Below are 19,012 nucleotides of genomic sequence, written 5' to 3'. Positions count from 1 at the left end.
GATCTTGTTTATAATTAGACATCTGGAAATTCTTCACGGTTTCTACCATCTGTTATTGGAGGCTCGTTGCAAGATCCATGTCATAAGAACTCACACTCTTAGGCAGTTCCATTTTGTTCCCAATGACTTATTTAATTTAGAGCGACAATCATGACATTGTGTTATTCAGACACATGTTTTCTCTAATTCTCAAACATAAGATCCTTGATGATGAAAACGACAGAATTAAAAATTGTTTTTGTTAGCGCATGTCATTTCTTTTCTCATGTCAACACTAAGCATTTAAAGTCCTGAACTCAGTGAGTGAGTGTGGGAAAGAGGCTCAGATTGGACAGACCGCTAACATATCCTATAAATCTATGCTTACAGCATCATTTTCTACAATAACCACGTTAAACACCTCATAGTGAGTTCCCATAATTTCTTTCATGAATCAGTCAGGAAATACTATGTTACTCACCTTCATTTGTAAACTCATCAGCTCTTACCAAGTACGCTGCAAATATTTTAGGAGGGTAGGAATTGTCTTCCAGTTGCCTGCTAAGCCTTGGCACACATGGGGCATAATGGATAAAATATCACAACCTTATAACTGACTTGCTGTTAAAATATATTTAGTCACAATTGGACATGAAGGAAAGATAAGTATCTAATTAAAGTGTTTAACATGCCTGTATTTTTTGTGTATAAACTCAAAAGTGTAAGAAAGACACACTTTATGGTGCAGTGTTGTAGTTTCTGGCGGTATACACAGTGAAGAAACTTAGTTTATATTTTGAAAAATAGCACATAGAATAAGTGCATTTGTAAAGACAGTTTTAAGGTTTATAATCTCTATGTTAAATGGCCTTCAATTGTGATTTTTAAAATATTTTTCTTTCAGCATACTAATAATTTATATGGTCATCAAACATTCTTTATGTGCATTGAAGACACGACTGGAAATTCTTTTGGTGTTTTTTTAATGAACAGCAATGCAATGGGTAATGACATTTTATATTGTACTATGACTTAACAAAGGTTTAACTTAACATGTTTAAATCGAACTCGGTTTCCATCATGACTCTCTATGCCAGAGAAACTTGTGGCTTTAACGATGCTGTTATGTGAATTAGTTATAAGTAGTTTTTTGAAGTTAGTTAGACAATGGAATTCACATTTCACGGCTTTGAGAATAAGCTACCCAATAGCAGACGGGAACTTTCTTTTCCCTTCAGGGCTATGTGAAAGTATATCCTCCAGAGATGTGGCCCCTTTTGATAACTTTCATTTATCAGAAAAGATGAGCACACCGATACACATTTGGATGACAAAATGTTTATCCAAAAAGAAATAAGAAAAAATATTTTCAGCTAATATCAGCTTGAGAATCTTTAAAAACTATTGAATATACTATTTGCCAACCAAAGAAGCGAACCTTTAAAATGTCTAATACTATAGCTGAGGCAATATATTACATTATAGCAGTTCAATTACCCTTTCGGACATAGAAAATTTAGATAATTTTTTTAATTGATTTTAGCCTATGAATTAATATATGAGAATATATTGTATATCAGACTATGGTATTAAAATGATCACTTAAAATGAATGCTGTTTTAGAATTCTAAAAATTGCCAAAAGAGAACTAATTTTTCCTCTTGCTCCAGTTTGCAGGAGAGCATTTGCTAGACCCTTTAAAAGTATATTTATCAGATCTCTCGCATAAAAATTATTTCGTAATGAAATTCTTTCTGATTCATGTGTTCACATGCTCTTTTTCAGCTTCAATGCTTAATAGCAGAAAATAATGACTAACTAAAACAGATATAAAATATTGAACTATTTCAGGCTATAACATTAATTTTCACATTTTCATTCATTAGAGGTCTTCATCCAGCCTACTCCGATAGTCACATACAGAGTGATTGGTGGCATCCTTGACTTCTACATCTTCCTTGGCGACACGCCAGAGCAAGTGGTTCAACAGTATCAAGAGGTATTTTTCCAGATTCAGAAGTAAATCTTATTTTCTGCCAAAGTTTCTTGCAAAAATATCCATATTTAAATGTTAAGAACTTAAACTTTTTCAGAATATGTCAAATTCCTATCCATGTTTAAGATAGGTGTAATAGTAAGGTGACTTGCTATTCTATGCAATGACGCCTCTATATGCGTTAATTTCAACTGGGTTTTCTAGGCAGCTAAATTCAGAAGAACAATTGCTTATGGATTCTCCATATTACGTAATCATTTACTCTGGATCTACTTCTATGGAGCTAAGCAAAAGAAAGGAGGAGGAAGATAAAAGAAACTCCTTGTTTGAAATAAAAGTCATATTAACCTCTTGACATAGTCTTCTGTTTTAAAAACCATTAAAATTTGAAACTTAATTCACGTGAAAGATCAGAGTACTTTAGCGTTTTTAAAAATAAAGTATCTACACAAAATAAAACATGACATTTGTATATATTAATATGGCATAAATGAAATCATATTTTAGATAAAAAGTAGACATCACTATTAGTAAAAAAATGTATCATATGCAAATAAAATCATATGAATAAGAAGAAACCTCACAATTCTATTTTTTAGAGTATTTATGGCCCAGAGATGTTTATTAATTCAAATGGAAATATTCTGATATTTGTGGTATTTGACATAAAGTTATTTTTTAAAAGTTAAACAATTGCTTTTAATAGAATATAATAGCTAGGCATGAGTAATTTCTCTGCAATTTTAATATAATACCATCATAGATAAGTCATTAAACAAGAGAGTCATCACCCTCATTATTGTTTGCCTTAACGGTACCTAATACTTAATTTTTGGTAAATAATTTTTCAATTACTATTACATTCATATTTTTACATGCAAACTGTGTGCTCTTTATAATGAAATCCTGGTAGTGTCTTGCAAGTTGCGCACTGAGCTGGCTTTGTCCACTCCTGGAACAGGAGTGGAAGGAAGTCCGTTAGCCTCAGGGAGAAAGAAGCCCGGCACCCTGTGTGAAGAACACCAGGGAAACACTGGGGGTGAGGGGCGGTGTTGCAGTGCCTCCACAAAGTTAAGGAAATAGAATTTGTGTGTTTTTAAAGGACAACTTTTCTTTGCATATTACTTTTGTATTTGTGTGTATGTGTATTTGCAATGAGGAATGGTGTGTAAATACAGAATAATGAAAAAAAAAGAGATCATAAAATTGCTCAGGATCTATAACAAAATTCTAACAGAATATTCCAAAAACATATTAGAATTAGTTAACACCAAAGGCCCAAGCATGTAGTGTAGCAGAGCAGGTGCAACTTAACAATGCTGGCATCCCAGCTGCTCCGTTTTCCTGTTAATACGTGTTTTGTCTTTCAAATGAAAAAGAAAAAGGCGACATTAAAAATTGTAAATATGTGGTTAAACTTGGTACAAGAGATGAAATACAGTAAGAAGCATGAATACTAGTTACTAAGGTGAAATGTGTTTAAACTTGCAGTTTTGTTAGTAAATGTTCATTTACTTTTAGCTCATTGGACGACCAGCAATGCCAGCATACTGGAGTCTTGGATTCCAGCTCAGCCGCTGGAACTATAATTCCCTCGATGTGGTAAAGGCTGTGGTGGAAAGAAACAGAGCAGCTCGCATTCCCTATGTAAGTAGAGTGGAGGATTTGTGCAAATATGTATCAAGTCAAATACTGTCACATAAGCATATATAAGAGGAATTTGTCAGGAGTATTATATATGCACATATATACTATATAGGTGATGTATTTGATTCTGATTTTCATAATATTTATGATTATAAGCTTATATTTAGCTGTAAAGTCTACTTGTTTTCCATTGCTAATAACGATACCTACCATAAATTTATATATTATTTTATAGATAATTAAGACTTATACAGAACAGATTACTGTTAATTATAAAGAGAATTATATTCAATTTTTAAAATATACTTTTTAATAGTACATGTATTTGAGAATGTTCATTTTGAACTGTAGAGGATTTGTTTTTTATATATTAAATCCTGTTGAAATAAAAAAGACAAATTGACTAATTGTCATTTAAAAATATGACTACACATTTAATGATCTTTTGTGTTAAGCACTAAATAAATGACTTTCATAACAGGCATAGTTTTTCTTAATGAAATACCGAGGGAATGAATTACTTTATTTTTAATCATTGTATTTGTAAATTCACTGGACTTGAAAGTTGAAGGTTTCAGAGTGTTCTTTCAGCACTACTTACTGAAATATCCGACAATTTTCAGGATACACAAGTCAGTGATATTGACTATATGGAAGATAATAAAGATTTCACCTATGATCAAACAGCATACAACGGGCTCCCTGAATTTGTTCAAGATTTACATGACCATGGGCAGAAATATGTCATCATCTTGGTAATGGATGATTTTGAATTGAGGTAATTTGGAGTTGATACATTTGTACCTTAACAAATTTCTATAGATTCTTGTTTGTATTATTAGGACCCTGCGATTTCTGTAGGCAGGCGTGCCGATGGAACAGCCTACCTGCCCTATGACCGCGGGAGCGCGCAGCATGTGTGGGTAAATGAATCCGATGGAACTACCCCACTTGTTGGAGAGGTAAATGATGACATTCATTAAAACAGTGTGGTTTAGTTTTTCTATTCCCCAATGACAAAGTTTACATAAATCATGCATATACTTTAACTGTTGATTTTATTTTCAATTTGTGAATAGAGGAATTTTAATTCTGGAGAGGAATAACTAAAATAATGCAAATGAAAATCAAAGAGAATAAATAATGACTAATAATGTTCCCTGTTATAAGCAGAGCTAGAGTGAGCAAATCATGCATAACTTACATCATGGCAACAATTCTGAGATCTTTATGCAAAAATAACAGAAAATACAATTTTGACAATAATATATTAGGCAGACATTTTGAGATTTATACTCAATCCTTATAACAAAGCAGTGAGTTTGTTATGATTGATCTTTTTATTTCCCAGGTAAAATATATCTGAACCTTAGATTTTCTATTAAGGAACCAAATGAGGAAAGTGCTTAGCTCTGGGTGTACATTTTAAGGCAGAATAAACAATCTATTAGGGGAAACCATATATATATTTTAATGACAGTAGTTTTCATATAAATTTATTTGGTAATTACACTTATGTGGTTTATTCAAAATAATTAAACATGGGATGGGTATCATAATAATTTATGAAAAATATGATTACTTTAGCTTTATTCGGAAAAATTAAATCATCCTAACCATTTCTCAATACATTCATAAAATTAAAATTCTCTAGAGGATGCCTTAAGCACTTCACGGAGCAGTTACAGTGTCACAGGTTTTCCGACCCGTAGATGCTCTGTTTGTCTCCTTATCTATCTCTGTACAAGTCATCTGTATGTCAAGAACACATGTCATTATCAGACACTGGTTGACATGACAGGGCAGACTGACAACATGGATTAGTTGTACATAAAACAATGTAACTGATTCCAATTTATTTGAAATTGGATTATTTTTTACTTCCTATAACAATAGGTAAAATACCATGAAATAATTGAGGAAGCATAAAAAGAGGTGACAGAGCCTTTGCAGTATTTAATAACGTGGACACAAGCATAAGATTGTCGGGATTCAAACTGTTTCTGTTAAGCAACTCACTTATTTTCTTGATGGTTTGCTTTGTTCATTTGTACAATGAAACTTACTGTAATACCTTTCTCATTCGAACATTGTACTAGAAATAACCCCTACCTTCCAAAGTTATTGTAAAAATTATATAATAATAAAAAACTTGGAATGTGCCCAAGTATGTATATATATGTATATATATACTCACAAATCATATATATATGATTTGTAAATATTTTTGTATGATTTGTTAATGAAAAATAACAGTAGAAAAGAAGGCATATTTATTTACTTGGAAATAAATTCCTTTGTAAATCAATCAAATTACTTTTTTTTAAAATCAGAGACTATTTGGAATTTCTGGTAATTTGTTTTTTGTTAACATGGACATTCAGAAATAAAGTTAATTGATGTCACAATACTTTACTTGGCTTATACTCGTATAGTCCTCCATTTCTTGCAATGATTTCATCTTTTATTTTCTTTACTTACAGTCTTTTGCTTTTTTAAAGATTTATTTATTTTATTGGAAAGGCAGATGTATACAGAGGAGAGACAGAGAGATCAGCCGTCCGATGATTCGTTCTCCAGGTGGTGTAACGGCCGGTGCTGCGCCGATCCAAAGCCAGGAGCCAGGAACTTCTTTCCGGGTCTCCCACACGGATGCAGGGCTTTGGACCATCCTTGACTGCTTTCGCAGGCCACAAGCAGGGAGCTGGGTGGGAAGTGGAGCCGCTGGGATTAGAACCAGCGCCCAATGGGATCCCGGTGCGTTCAAGGCGAGGACCTTAACCATTACCCTATCGCGCCGGCCAGTCTTTTTTCTTAAATACAATGCAAATTAGGCCTGACATGATTAGGAATGTGGATGGTGTATGAGTCACAAAGATCCTGCATAAGTACAATACTGGACCTTTAATAGTGTACTATTCTTTTTAAAAGTTGAAACTTTAGGTTCTGTTTCTTTGTGTTGTCTTTTATTTACATATGTATGGTGTGATGTGCTTTAGGTCTGGCCAGGGGTCACGGTCTACCCTGACTTCACCAGTGAAAGCTGCAGGACATGGTGGGCCAATGAGTGCAATATTTTCCATGGAGAAGTAGAGTATGATGGACTTTGGATTGTAAGTAGTTATTTTATTAGCTATTCCAGTCAATGAACACAGAACAATATATCCACAAAAATTATTATAAGGTGTATTTTTCTGATCTATTAACTTGAATTTAAAACATCTTTTAATATTTGACTAGATTGTGTTTATATCATAACTCACTTTTTTCAGAAAACAGTAAATTTAAAAAGTCTTCTCTAGTAAAACACTGTAAAATAACTTTCATTTATTTAAAGTGTTATGTATTTATGACCAAATATTTATCTATAAACAAGTTATTCCTACAGCGGTACAATTTCCAAAATGAATGTGAATAAGTTGCTGTCCCTTTCAATTCCTTTTTTCTGTGAATTCTGTATGAAAGAATTTCAAATTACTAATAGGTTTAGTGCTATCTCAAAAAATAAAAGTGATAATCAAAACCCTAGGTTATTTGTAATGTTAAACAAAACTTCTAATATTCTTTTTTCCTATGAATATAGTTGGGTATTTTTATTGAATGACTGCCTACTGACAAGCTTATGATATAGAATAAGATTGAAACATATTCAAGACCTTGTGTCTTTGGGGGAGCATTTCTGTACGTAGGAATGGAACCATATGATAATTTCACAATTACATATTTTAGAAAAACTTTCTAAGAATTTTGAATACAGAGAAGATTACAGGGATGGTTTTTTGAAAATATCACAACTGTACACAGCTTTGAAAGGAAGAATACTAGATATTATAGGGATACATATAGGAGATTTAAGGGGAAAATGTATAGGAAGATTTAAAAAGGAGGGCCTATGAAGGTGAAAATTAGTTTGGATCTTAAAGTATATACATGCAGAGAATAGAAGGGTAATGAATGGCAGGTACTTCTGAGTGCAATAAATGTAACACAAAACAAGGATCTGTTTCAGTGTGATGTTTTATAAGAGCAAGAACAGTACACATATGTTGTGAATAAGCATCAAAAACTTATAAAAGCCTATTAATTAGCAGGGAAGGGTGAATACTGCATAACATTCTTGGTCATGCGTGGTTTTGGACACACTTACGGAGTGGTTACTTTCACCCAACCAGTGAGATGTGAGAAAGACTGAGACCCAAGTTGAGGTGTCTAAATCATTGATGAGCGCAGCAGGCTACCATTGGTCTGAAAGGGATTTTATATCACTGGTGTAGTTTGTATAATGTGGTATACATTCTTATAGGTTGTATCAGTTTATTTGGAATATCAGTGAATGCTTGCCCTCCTCATTTTTGTTCTTGAACTTTTAATTTATTTTAAGAGAGAAAGGGGGGGCAGAGAGACAGAAGAGATCATTGCTCATATGGCCGTGATGATCTGAACCTGGCCTGGCCAAACGCAGATTATGGGGACTCAATATAGGTCTCTAATCAAGTGAGGCATCACTATGAACTCCCAGGGTCTCCATTAGCAACAAGCTAGAGCCAGGATTTGAACCCAGTCTCTCCTGAGGGAGCATGGATGTCTTCTCCAGTAGATGAAATGAGTGTCCCTCACTTCAGTGCTCTCAGAATGTGGGAAATGTGGATTAGGGAAATGTTGTTGCTAGTTAGATGTATAACATATAAAATGTAGATGAATGCCAACAGAAACATGTATGGCCAATGAATAAATCTTGTAAGAGTTGGTGTCTCAATAGACCCACAAGACTGACAGAAATGTTCAGAAAAGAGCGATGTAGGAGCTGCTGCTTCAGCGTGGTGGTTGAAGCCTCTGCCTGGGATACTGGTAGCATCCTATATGGATACTGCATGCCTTCCTGGCTGCTCAACTTCCCTTGCTCTTGGCTATGGCTTGGAAAAAGAAGTAGATGATGGTCCCAGTGTTTAAGCCTCTGCTACCTATGTGGGGAACTCATCTGTAGTTCATGGGTCCTGCTTCAGCGTGGAACAGCACGGGCCATCGTGGTTACTTGGGGAGATAAATAGCAGATTGAAGATTTCTCTGTTTCTCTTCTCTCTGTCTCTGACTTAAAAGCAATGGATTGTTCTTTAAAAATAATAACGGTTTAATACTCCCAATCAACATGTTTTACATATACCATAATAAGTAAATGAATATATTGTAATATATTCTATAAACTCTACATTTTATGACATCTCTGCTTTCTGGAATGCGTATTCCTGTTCCTAGTTTGGCGAGGATGGTATAGATGTCTACTACAAATGAAAGAATATCATGGTTGCCTTAAGTAAAACATTTTCAATCTGTTAGAGCATTTCTGTTTATATAATTTACAATTATTTTGTATTTGTTCTTCTTCATTTAAATCCACCAAGGACATGAATGAGGTATCCAACTTTGTTCAAGGCTCAAATCAAGGATGCAATGACAATACACTGAATTATCCACCTTATACTCCTGGTAATTACATTTCATTTGATATAAAATTATCATTAATTCACTGTACCTTTCTTAACCTATACATTATATTTCTTTTTTTAAAGATTTGTCTATTTTTATTGTAAAGGGAACTGTAAATAGAGAAGGAGAGGCAGACAGACAGGTCCTGCATCCACTGGTTCATTCCCCACATGGCTTCAGTGATGGGTGCTGAGCTGATCCAAAGTCAGAAGCCAGAGACCTCCTCTGGGTCTCCCACACAGATGAAGGGTCCCAAGAGTTAGGGTCACTCACTGCTTCCTTCTTATGCCACAGTAGGAAAGCAGGTGGACTATCTAGTACAGATGCTAGCACTTGGAGTTGGAGGATTTGCCAGAAATTACATTTCTAAGGTTGTAATGCATGGGGTAATTTTGAAATCTCAAAATCAGTGTTTCTGTTATTTTAACCCAGAATATTTTCTGCCTAATATTTTCTGTTTAATGAGGATACACTTAGCCATAGCCAGTTTTCTAGAAAGTGAATTATTAGTAGAGATCAGAACAGTAGTTATTGATGAAACTGGTTATTCCAAGCTCATCAAAAGTTGTTAGTAGAAACTTAACTAGAATTTAGAGCTTCATCTCTCACTGTATTTTGAATAAATATGACATTACATAGCACAAAATTTGAAGAAATATAAAGCCTATTATGGTAAAATATTTCTATGTATTTTCATAAGATATTCTTGACAAGCTCCTGTATTCCAAAACACTTTGCATGGATGCTGTACAGGCCTGGGGAAGACAGTATGATGTCCACAGTCTCTATGGGTACAGCATGGCCATAGCCACAGAAAGGTAAGTGAACTTTTATTCAAAAATTGTTTATATTGTTTATTGTATATATTTACATTTATTATCTCAGAATGTTTGCATTAGCTTATCAATGTGAGAAGAAAGATAATATAAGTATTATCATGCTAGTGTCAGGGTTTTCCAAATATCAGTTCCTTTATTAAGATACATGAATTTGGAACTCAGTTTTTGGAAAAAATCATGGAATATGGGCTGTACTCAGATTCTTTCCTAATTTGTGTACTTAAATTATAGCAGATGGTATTGATTGTATTTGGTGATGAGAAAAAGTATGAAGTTTGCAAAATTACTTTCGAATACCTTTTGGTATTTGTGTCATAAAACAAACATTGAAATGAAGTACTTAGTATTTATATAGAGTAATTTTGTATTCAAAGCAAATGCTTTTCCCTAACTTGATTTTGTCTTTAGAGCTGTAGAAACGGTTTTCCCTGGTAAGAGAAGTTTCATTCTCACTCGATCCACTTTTGCTGGAAGTGGAAGACATGCTGCACACTGGTTAGGAGATAACCATGCCACTTGGGAGCAAATGGAATGGTCCATCACCGGAATACTGGAGTTTGGCTTGTTTGGAATGCCTTTGGTAAGGCAGTTTCACGAAGTACTTTTTGTGTATGCATGCATGCATGCACTTATTTATTTAAAAAAAACTTTTTTATTTTACTGAAAAGACAGATTTACCCAGAGAAAGAGAGACAAAGATCATTAAAATAATGGTTCTTTTTCCAAGTGGACCCACTGGCCAGATCTGAGGCAATCTGCAGCCGGAAGTCTCTTGGGTGTCCCATCCCAGTGTAAGGTCCCAAGGCTTTGTGACACCTGCTGCTGCTTTTTCAAGCTCTAACAAGGAGCTAGAAGGGGGGCTGGAGTAGCCAGGACACAAACTGGCACCCATATGATTTGCGGGCACTTGCAGGCAAAGAATTAACCATTTGATCCATCACAGCAGCCCAGTCATACGATGTAATTTATGAAGACAGAAAATGAAGTTAAATGCTTAATGAGATATTAATAATTTTTGAAAAATGATTAAAAGACATGTAATACAGAAAATCCAGTGTTGTTTAAAAACCTTTGAGAAAATTAGAATATGGTTAGTTCTTTAACGTTCAAATTTTCATGTGGGATTTGAACAGGGAACACATGAATAAAAGCAAATCATACAATAGCTTTTATAAAAAACAAAATACAGGACAAGAATACAAAAAATGTATGGAGGATTCTGTGTTTGTAATCAAACTAAATATCAAACTCTAAATTTATTTTTTATACTATCTAAGCAGATACAAACCATAAAGAGAGTAAAACTTTCACTGAGCTTCTAAAGCTCTTGGTAAATCCTGGCTATTAATCCCCTGTCAGTTACATAATGGGCAAATATTTTCTCCCATTCTGTCCGTTGCCTCTTCACTTTATCATTTTCTTTGCTGTGTAGAAGCTTTTTAGTTTGATGTTGTCATTGGTTTTATTTTGACTTTGACTCTCTGTGCCTTTGGTGGCTTTTCTAAGTTTTTTCCAGTTCCCATACCTTGTAGAGCTTCTTGATAGTTTCCGGGTGCGGGTTTAGGTTCTTGGTCCACGTAGAGCTGATTTTTATATAAGGTGACAGTTGAGGATCTTACTTCTTACCTCTGCATGCTGCTCTCAGATTGTTTCAACAGCATTTGTTGAAGAGAACAAGTTTTCCCCCTGGATTGTTTTCAGTTTTCTTGTAGATTAGTTGGTTGTACATGTGTGGGCTCCCTTCTGGTGTTTCTGTTCTGTTCCATTGATCTTTTTCGCTGATGTCGGATTATTATGATGCCCACTGCTCTATGATGTGTCTAGAACTGTCATTTCTCCACCTTGATTGTTTACTCTTCAGGATAAGGGGTTATGGAATGACTAACTGTCACAGAGACTATCATATCCAGATCTGAAAATACAATGCAATATGCATATTTACTTCCAAATAAAACATGGACTCCTGATGAAAATGTTAAATGCATCTTGACAATAAGGTGCTGGCCTCTTTGCCATTGTCCATGCCTGCAATGTCAGGATATATTTAAAAGGCATAATGATGGACTTAAGACTATTTATGAAAGACTATACTATTTTTTTATTATTTATTACATTGCATTATGTGACACAGTTTCATAGGTTCTGCGATTCTCTCATCCTCTCCCCATACCCTTCTCCCATGGTGTATTCCTTCACCTTGTTGCAGTATTACAGTTCAAATTAAGTCGAGATTCTTTTGTTGCAAACATATACCAAGCATAGAGTCCAGCATCTAATTGTCCAGATAAATTCAACAGTTTCTTGGGGAGACCATCTCTGGTCTGAAGGCAGAGTTGGCAGAATATAGTCCCGATCAATTAGAAGCCCCAGCACAACATAAAAAAATATGGAACGCTTCACGAATTTGCGTGTCATCCTTGCGCAGGGGCCATGCTAATTTTCTCTGTATCGTTCCAATTTTAGTATATGTGCTGCCAAAGCGAACACAGGACTATATTATTGTAATGATAGAATGAAACCAGTGGGGTAGGCTCTGAAGGGGGTGAGGGAAATCCAAGAACCTATAGCACTGTATCAAAAAATAATTTAATAAAGAAAATAAGAGAAAGTAAAACTATTTTCTTAATCTAGAAAACAAAAAGATGAGAACAGAAATATTGAAAGTGAAGAAAACATAAAATAGAAAATTATCAGTATATAAATTATGTAAAGTCTGTGAGTATATTCAAACATAAATATATGATTTCTGGAAACTGTATATATAGATGTAACCATGAATATGTATGTGCATATGCATAATATATATTATATGTACGTATCTGATCCTAAGGCAAAGGAAACATAACGTGTAACAATAAATGTATGGTTATTTAGGGAATCATAGTATTTCATGTATAGTACTCATGTATACATGAATATGATGAATATTATAAGGCTAACCAATTAAATGTAACAGCTCACATATGCATACCAGTTTCATTAGAAAACTTAAAAAAGGAAATTATTCTTGAGTATAAAAAAACTAAATAAAATGGGAATAAAAAATAGCTGCATAGGTAAATGCTTGCAATTTTATTTCCTATCAAAATCAATGAGAGTTGAGATGACTTGGTATTTATACAACTTACTGGCTTACATTAGGAGCAAAGACTTGTTATTAATGAGGGAAGTGCATGAAAATGCAATAGAGAAAAAAGAATAAACCTGAAGAAAGACACATGTTTTTAAAATAAGATAACAAATTATTAGAATAAAAGTAATTCTCTGGAGAAATATTGAAAAAGGCTTAATACAAAGATACTTTGAAAATTTCAATTATATTTGTCAACTTACCATGTTATATCAGAAAATAAAATTAGTGTACATGATAATGTATCTGGAATAAATCATTTACCTTAACCAATCAATAAATACTTGTGAGTAAACATGAAACCTAAATATAAGATGTTTGTCAACATTCCAAACAACAACTAAATGAATTCAGGCTCTATAACGTTCACGGGTATTAGGGAAAACATATTAGTAACATGCAGTGTCTTCACATTGTTACTCAAAAACAGGTGTTTTCCAATTTTAGTCAGCAAAGGGACTTCTTAAACATAAGATTATTTTTAACAGCAGGTAGAAGTAAGCGGAGTTGTAAAATGCACAAGAAAATGAGGATTTGCCTTTGCTAAATTTACATTTATCCATTAAATGATATTGTAGTTGACACACAAATAAAATAATGTAGGAGATGCCAGAGGTCTGTGAACACACAGTGTTTTGTTAAAGCAATGTCACTGTGGCTATTGAGGAAACATGCAGAACTGTTTAGCCACTTAACACGCAGAACAAAATGCGTCCACTTCTCACAGAGCACACAGAATCCATCTGAGCCTCAGTCTGCACTACTTCCCCTAGGGAGTAAGAGGAGAGCTGGATCAGAATTGACGCAGCTGGGACTTGAACAGGCTCCCATAAGGGATGCCAGCATCTGAAGCGCAGAACTACACTGCAATACCACCAGCTCCACAAATGAGTTTCTTAACTGTTCTATACCTTCAGCATCATAAGTGGGAAAATTCAAATCAATGGCATACGTATTAAGTGCCAACACGTTTTGATCTCACAGCTGATCTTCATGGAGTGAGTTTCCTGCAGAGATGATGAAGGAAACAGCACGTGAGGTTGTGAATATTTTAAAAAATGGTTTGAGAAAAATATGACAAGATTGTAAAAAAAATTAATACAGATTAGTCAGCTGAAGTATAAAACGTGTCATTCTGCATGAATTTAATGAGTCTCCGAGTAACGAGTGTGTGCTTCTGTAGGTCGGGGCGGATATCTGTGGATTCCAGGACGAGACCACAGAAGAGCTTTGCAGGAGATGGATGCAACTCGGGGCATTTTATCCATTTTCCCGAAATCATAATGCTGATGGATTTGAGGTAAGAATATCTTGATTTTGTTTTCCAGGTTTAGAAATAGGACACAATCATGTTTTAATAACATGTTTAGATTTATGTCTATACATGACATGCTTTGAAATCTTCATTATAATATATAATTATAGGTCCTTTTATGAATAGCATAAATATCTCATATTTTCTCTTTAATTAGTATCACATTCATTTGAGAATTGCTGAGAAGTGTGTTATGGTGATTATGACCTAATATGACCCTGTTAATCGAGTGCATCAATGCTTTCCTCTACAATTTTTGAATAAATAAGGAGAGCATGACACAAAATGTATTTACAACATGAAATCACATGTAACTGCAATAAACTGACATTATTTTAAATTAGAGCCAAACCTTTTGATATTCTCTTACTATGTAGATTCCAGGCAATTTTTTCTTTCATAAACAATGTAACACGCTAGCAACAATACTCAATTTCAGTTTTTTAATAGGAAAATAACAAGCTAAAAATAATTTCAAACAAATTTGAATCCAGAAAAATTTGGTAATAAATAAACCTGGAGTACATCGTTTGGTGAAAAGAAAAGCTAACAGGTATAAAACATGGATTTTAATAGATGAGGAAAACGTAGAGGGAGTAGAAGCTCTTCTTTCTAACCTTGAAATGTGTATATGTCATGGCTTCTCCTCAGATATTGTTGAAAAGGTCATGCTGTGGTTGAGTTAGTTCATTAAGTCAGTATGCATTTGGTAACATTTTGATTATTACCATTTTGATGTCCCAATGTTCGTTGCAAGCAGGGCTGTATTTGAGAAGAGAGACAGTTACTCAGCTCCTCTTGGAAGAAGATATGACATAAAATGAAAATACCAAACTGGAGATAGGTCCCTTCCTGATCCCTTCTAAACACATGCTCATTACAAGAATTACATTGCATGATTTATTGGTTTTAATTCTCCATTCAGCAGATGGCAGGTTGGAATGAAGGATACTGAGATTTGGTGCTGAAATACTTGTGGAGGATACAAGTGAGAGAGCATGATAAAATGTGTGCAATATTTATTCAATTTTTAAAGATGTACTTATTTTTATTGGAAAGAAAGAGGAGAGAGACAGAGAGGAAGATCTTCCATCCACTGATGCACTCCCCAAGCTGCCGCAATGGCTGGAACTGAGGCGATCCAAAGCAGAAGCCTAGAGCCTCTTACGGGTCTCCAGCACACGTGCAGGTCCCAAGGCTTTGGGCCATCCACGAATGCTTTCCCAGGCCGCAAACAGGGAGCTAGATGGGAAGTGGGGTTGCCAGGATTAGAACGGTGCCCATATGGGATCCTGGTGTGTTTAAGGCGAGCACTTTTGCTGCTACACTATTGCATCGAGCCCAGACAGTCTTTAGACCACAGTTCAGGTCAGAATTTGTTAAAGACAAAAGAGAAGGGGGCCTGGAACAGTGGCCTAACAGCTAAAGTCAATGACTTAATGAGAAATTTCCACTCAAAAATAAACTCCAATAAAACACAGCTAGCGTATGTTTATTATAAAGCAGCTACTTATGGATATTCATTTTTAAATGAAAATAAATTTATTTTTAAAATGCTTATGTAGTCAAATGAAAATATCAAAACTGAAACATTTAGACATTGCAATAATAAAATATGACTAATATTACTATTTTCTAAATGAATTAATGTTTAGACAGCTTATTTAGTAAAATAATTAATATATCTCATTTTTGTTTCCATGTATTAATGCGTTCATTTTGAATTGTGTTGTCACTGCACAGCATCAGGATCCTGCATTCTTCGGACAAGATTCCCTGTTGGTTCAGTCATCGCGGCACTATTTAAACATCCGCTATACCCTTCTGCCGTTCCTCTATACTCTCTTCTACAAAGCTCATAGATACGGGGAAACAGTGGCAAGGCCAGTTCTGCATGAGTAAGCACTATGATTTATTACTTCTGAAGTCCAGCCTCCTATCTAAAAAAGCATTAATAGCGAGAAAAACATCAAGTTCATTTTAATGCTTGCTTTTATACTTTTAAAAGTGATTTCATGAATTATAGAATGATAGCACCAAATATAATTAAATTGTTGCTGATTGGATAGAAATAAGGTAGACTTGTGAGAATTAAATAGAATTTTTTAAAAAGATATATTAGATAAAGTTATGAAAATGACTTCAATAGAAAAAATAAAGGAAGAGTTATTGAAAACATATCACGCCTATGTTGTGAAAACCACCCAAATGTATCCTATGAACTCTACAAAGAAAGCAAAATATGATTATCTTTGCATGTTACCTTAAGGGTAATGACTTCAAGACCCAATAATCCCGATTAAATCCTGACTAAAAGAGAAAATTAGATTGCACAGGTTTATGTGCAAGGAAAATGGGAAAATTAAATTTGTGACACTTTCAGAATTGCTCCTTATTGATGAATCACATTTCTGTTTTCTGCGATTGCTTCTATGGAGCGTACTTCCGGTGTGTTCTGCCTCTCTGTTCTCCCTTCCCAGCTCCCTCCTTCCTGTTTCTCTTTCTTTTTAACTGTCAGATGAACATATAAAGAAATCAAGATATGTCCATGCCTAGTTCCTATCAACAAGTAACTGGTGCTAATAATAATTCTAAAAAAATCTGAAATAATAAACTGAGCAAAGATTGTTGTAACCAAGTTTTCCAATTGTATCTGAAGTGCTTGATATTGTTGCTAGGTTTTACCAGGACACAAACAGTTGGGTTGAAGACTTGGAGTTTTTGTGGGGCCCTGCGTTACTCATTACTCCTGTTCTGACACAGGTAAGTTTTATATGTGCAATGTACTCATTGCTTAAGGGGGAATTTATAAAACCAAATTCACCTCAATTATGAAATATGTGCATAGCAAATCTTGCTAAATGATCTATTTCAAGGTAACACGTGTCTACTTGGTTTTTAAAATGATAAAGATATTTAAAAACCAGAATCATATGTAAATCTAAGATTGGCAATGAAATAATATACAGTTCAGGTCAAGAAATTGTTTAAAGTTAGTATTCTCTGGAAACAACTTCACTTAATCAAAGTCAAATTTATAATAAAGCCTATGAGCTCTCTCTAGAGTATAAATACAAACGTTGACATTTTGCTAAATTTTGAGTAAAAATGAAACTTTCAAATCAACAAAAAAGAAAACTTAAGAAAACAATGGAATTGGTTATGTAGGCCTTATTTTTGAACATTTAAAATGTGAGACCTGCTTATGATGTATTTAGAATAACAGATGGAGGAAGAGAGAGTTTTCATCACTTGGTTCAGTGTCCAGCTGACCACAGTTGTCAGGGCTGGGCCAGGCCAGAGCTCAGCACATCGTCTGGGTCTCCCACATGGCAGCTACTCTCTTCATGCGCAGGTGTGTTAGCAGGGAGCCGCATAGCAAGTAAAGTAGGCAGAACTTCATCTGCCACATTGCTAGCATGTCTGGGTCTCAGGTTTAAACTTTTTCAAGTGGAGACAAGCATTTATTTTATTTTATTTTATTTTTTATGCTGTCCTTCATTAGCTGTGACATTTCTCCTTCCACCACACCTCACTCCCAGCCCCCTTTGTCTTATCACAATAAGATAGTCCCTCAACGGCAGGCGCAATTCCATCATTCAATTTAAGTGTGTCATGACATTGTACATATAGACAACTGGAGAAAGTCCAGCGTCCTATTGTCAAGATACATTTAACAGTTTCCTTGGCAGTTAATCTTTTTTCAGAAGTAGAGATGCATACTTCAATGTGTCTTCAATTATTGACATTGTCGATACTGTGTACAGTCGTAATAATGCATGCATGCATTATTTTAGTTTTGACCTAAACTAATTGTAGCTTTGGCTCAGTTTTGGGTTCACTATTATAATATTATCTAAACCTTGCAAAACTCTCTGTTGAATCCAATCCTGTGGTAAATATTGGAGATGAATAACACGGAGGAGTCCTCTCTCTGTAGCTATGGAGAACCAAGATATCGCTTAAGAAGTGTATGGTTGTTGATGATGATGCATTTTATAAAAACAAGAGCATTCTTTTTAATTTTAGGGAGCAGAGACAGTGAGCGCCTACATCCCTGACGCGGTCTGGTATGATTACGAAACAGTAAGTGCTTCTGTGTACCAATGGGCTCACAGTAATTACACTTCCAGGCATTGGTGCATGTCACTGTAGAACGTGTAATACCATAAAATAAGTTCCAAAATTTGAGAAATTTACACAGAGTTATGTGACTATATCTTTCATATGATCTACTCTTCAATGGGAAGTTATCATTTTTACTATGAAAAGATAAGCTCATTAAAATTATGGAAATAAAAGGAGTACTTTTCTAAGGAGTCGTTTTCTAAGGAAATGACTAAGTGAAAACATTCCAGGCTGGATGAGTGAACGATTTTGATAATTATTGCAGAAAGCAGTTGATTTATGTCAACACTTGGGCTTTTTAATAAAGTTGAATCACTTTCCTCTGCTTTATTCAGTAAGCTTAAAAGAAGAATTTTCTATGAAAGCTAAAAAGCAGTACATTGATATTCACTCAGGTGATATCAGTTACTTATGACTAAAATTGTTTCGGTTTGCAAATTTTAATTCTCATAATATGCAGCTCAAATTCCTAATATTAAAAATCGCTTTGTCTT

The 19,012-nt window shown here is 34.5% G+C and overlaps 1 protein-coding gene and 1 non-coding gene across 2 annotated transcripts in view; one reads left to right on the top strand and one right to left on the bottom strand.

Moving 5' to 3' along the window:
- SI (sucrase-isomaltase) overlaps nucleotides 1-19,012 on the top strand; it is a 154,865-nt gene that overhangs the window by 7,699 nt on the left and 128,154 nt on the right. The window contains exons 7-19 of the mRNA XM_058661171.1: nucleotides 884-983; nucleotides 1,866-1,978; nucleotides 3,497-3,622; nucleotides 4,246-4,377; nucleotides 4,465-4,584; nucleotides 6,622-6,735; nucleotides 9,022-9,106; nucleotides 9,807-9,924; nucleotides 10,354-10,525; nucleotides 14,259-14,375; nucleotides 16,134-16,288; nucleotides 17,069-17,153; nucleotides 18,420-18,476. Of these exons, the coding sequence (XP_058517154.1) occupies nucleotides 884-983; nucleotides 1,866-1,978; nucleotides 3,497-3,622; nucleotides 4,246-4,377; nucleotides 4,465-4,584; nucleotides 6,622-6,735; nucleotides 9,022-9,106; nucleotides 9,807-9,924; nucleotides 10,354-10,525; nucleotides 14,259-14,375; nucleotides 16,134-16,288; nucleotides 17,069-17,153; nucleotides 18,420-18,476 (1,494 nt within the window). The remainder of the gene's footprint in view (nucleotides 1-883; nucleotides 984-1,865; nucleotides 1,979-3,496; nucleotides 3,623-4,245; nucleotides 4,378-4,464; nucleotides 4,585-6,621; nucleotides 6,736-9,021; nucleotides 9,107-9,806; nucleotides 9,925-10,353; nucleotides 10,526-14,258; nucleotides 14,376-16,133; nucleotides 16,289-17,068; nucleotides 17,154-18,419; nucleotides 18,477-19,012) is intronic.
- On the bottom strand, nucleotides 12,326-12,432 carry LOC118758926 (U6 spliceosomal RNA). The gene has a single exon (XR_004995875.1). It is a non-coding gene; the product is annotated as a U6 spliceosomal RNA (small nuclear RNA).

Source organism: Ochotona princeps, chromosome 3 (genome assembly GCF_030435755.1).
Source record: "Ochotona princeps isolate mOchPri1 chromosome 3, mOchPri1.hap1, whole genome shotgun sequence".
NCBI lineage: Eukaryota > Metazoa > Chordata > Mammalia > Lagomorpha > Ochotonidae > Ochotona > Ochotona princeps.
Note: the sequence above shows the minus strand (reverse complement) of the source record. Positions and strands in the feature narration are given on the sequence as shown.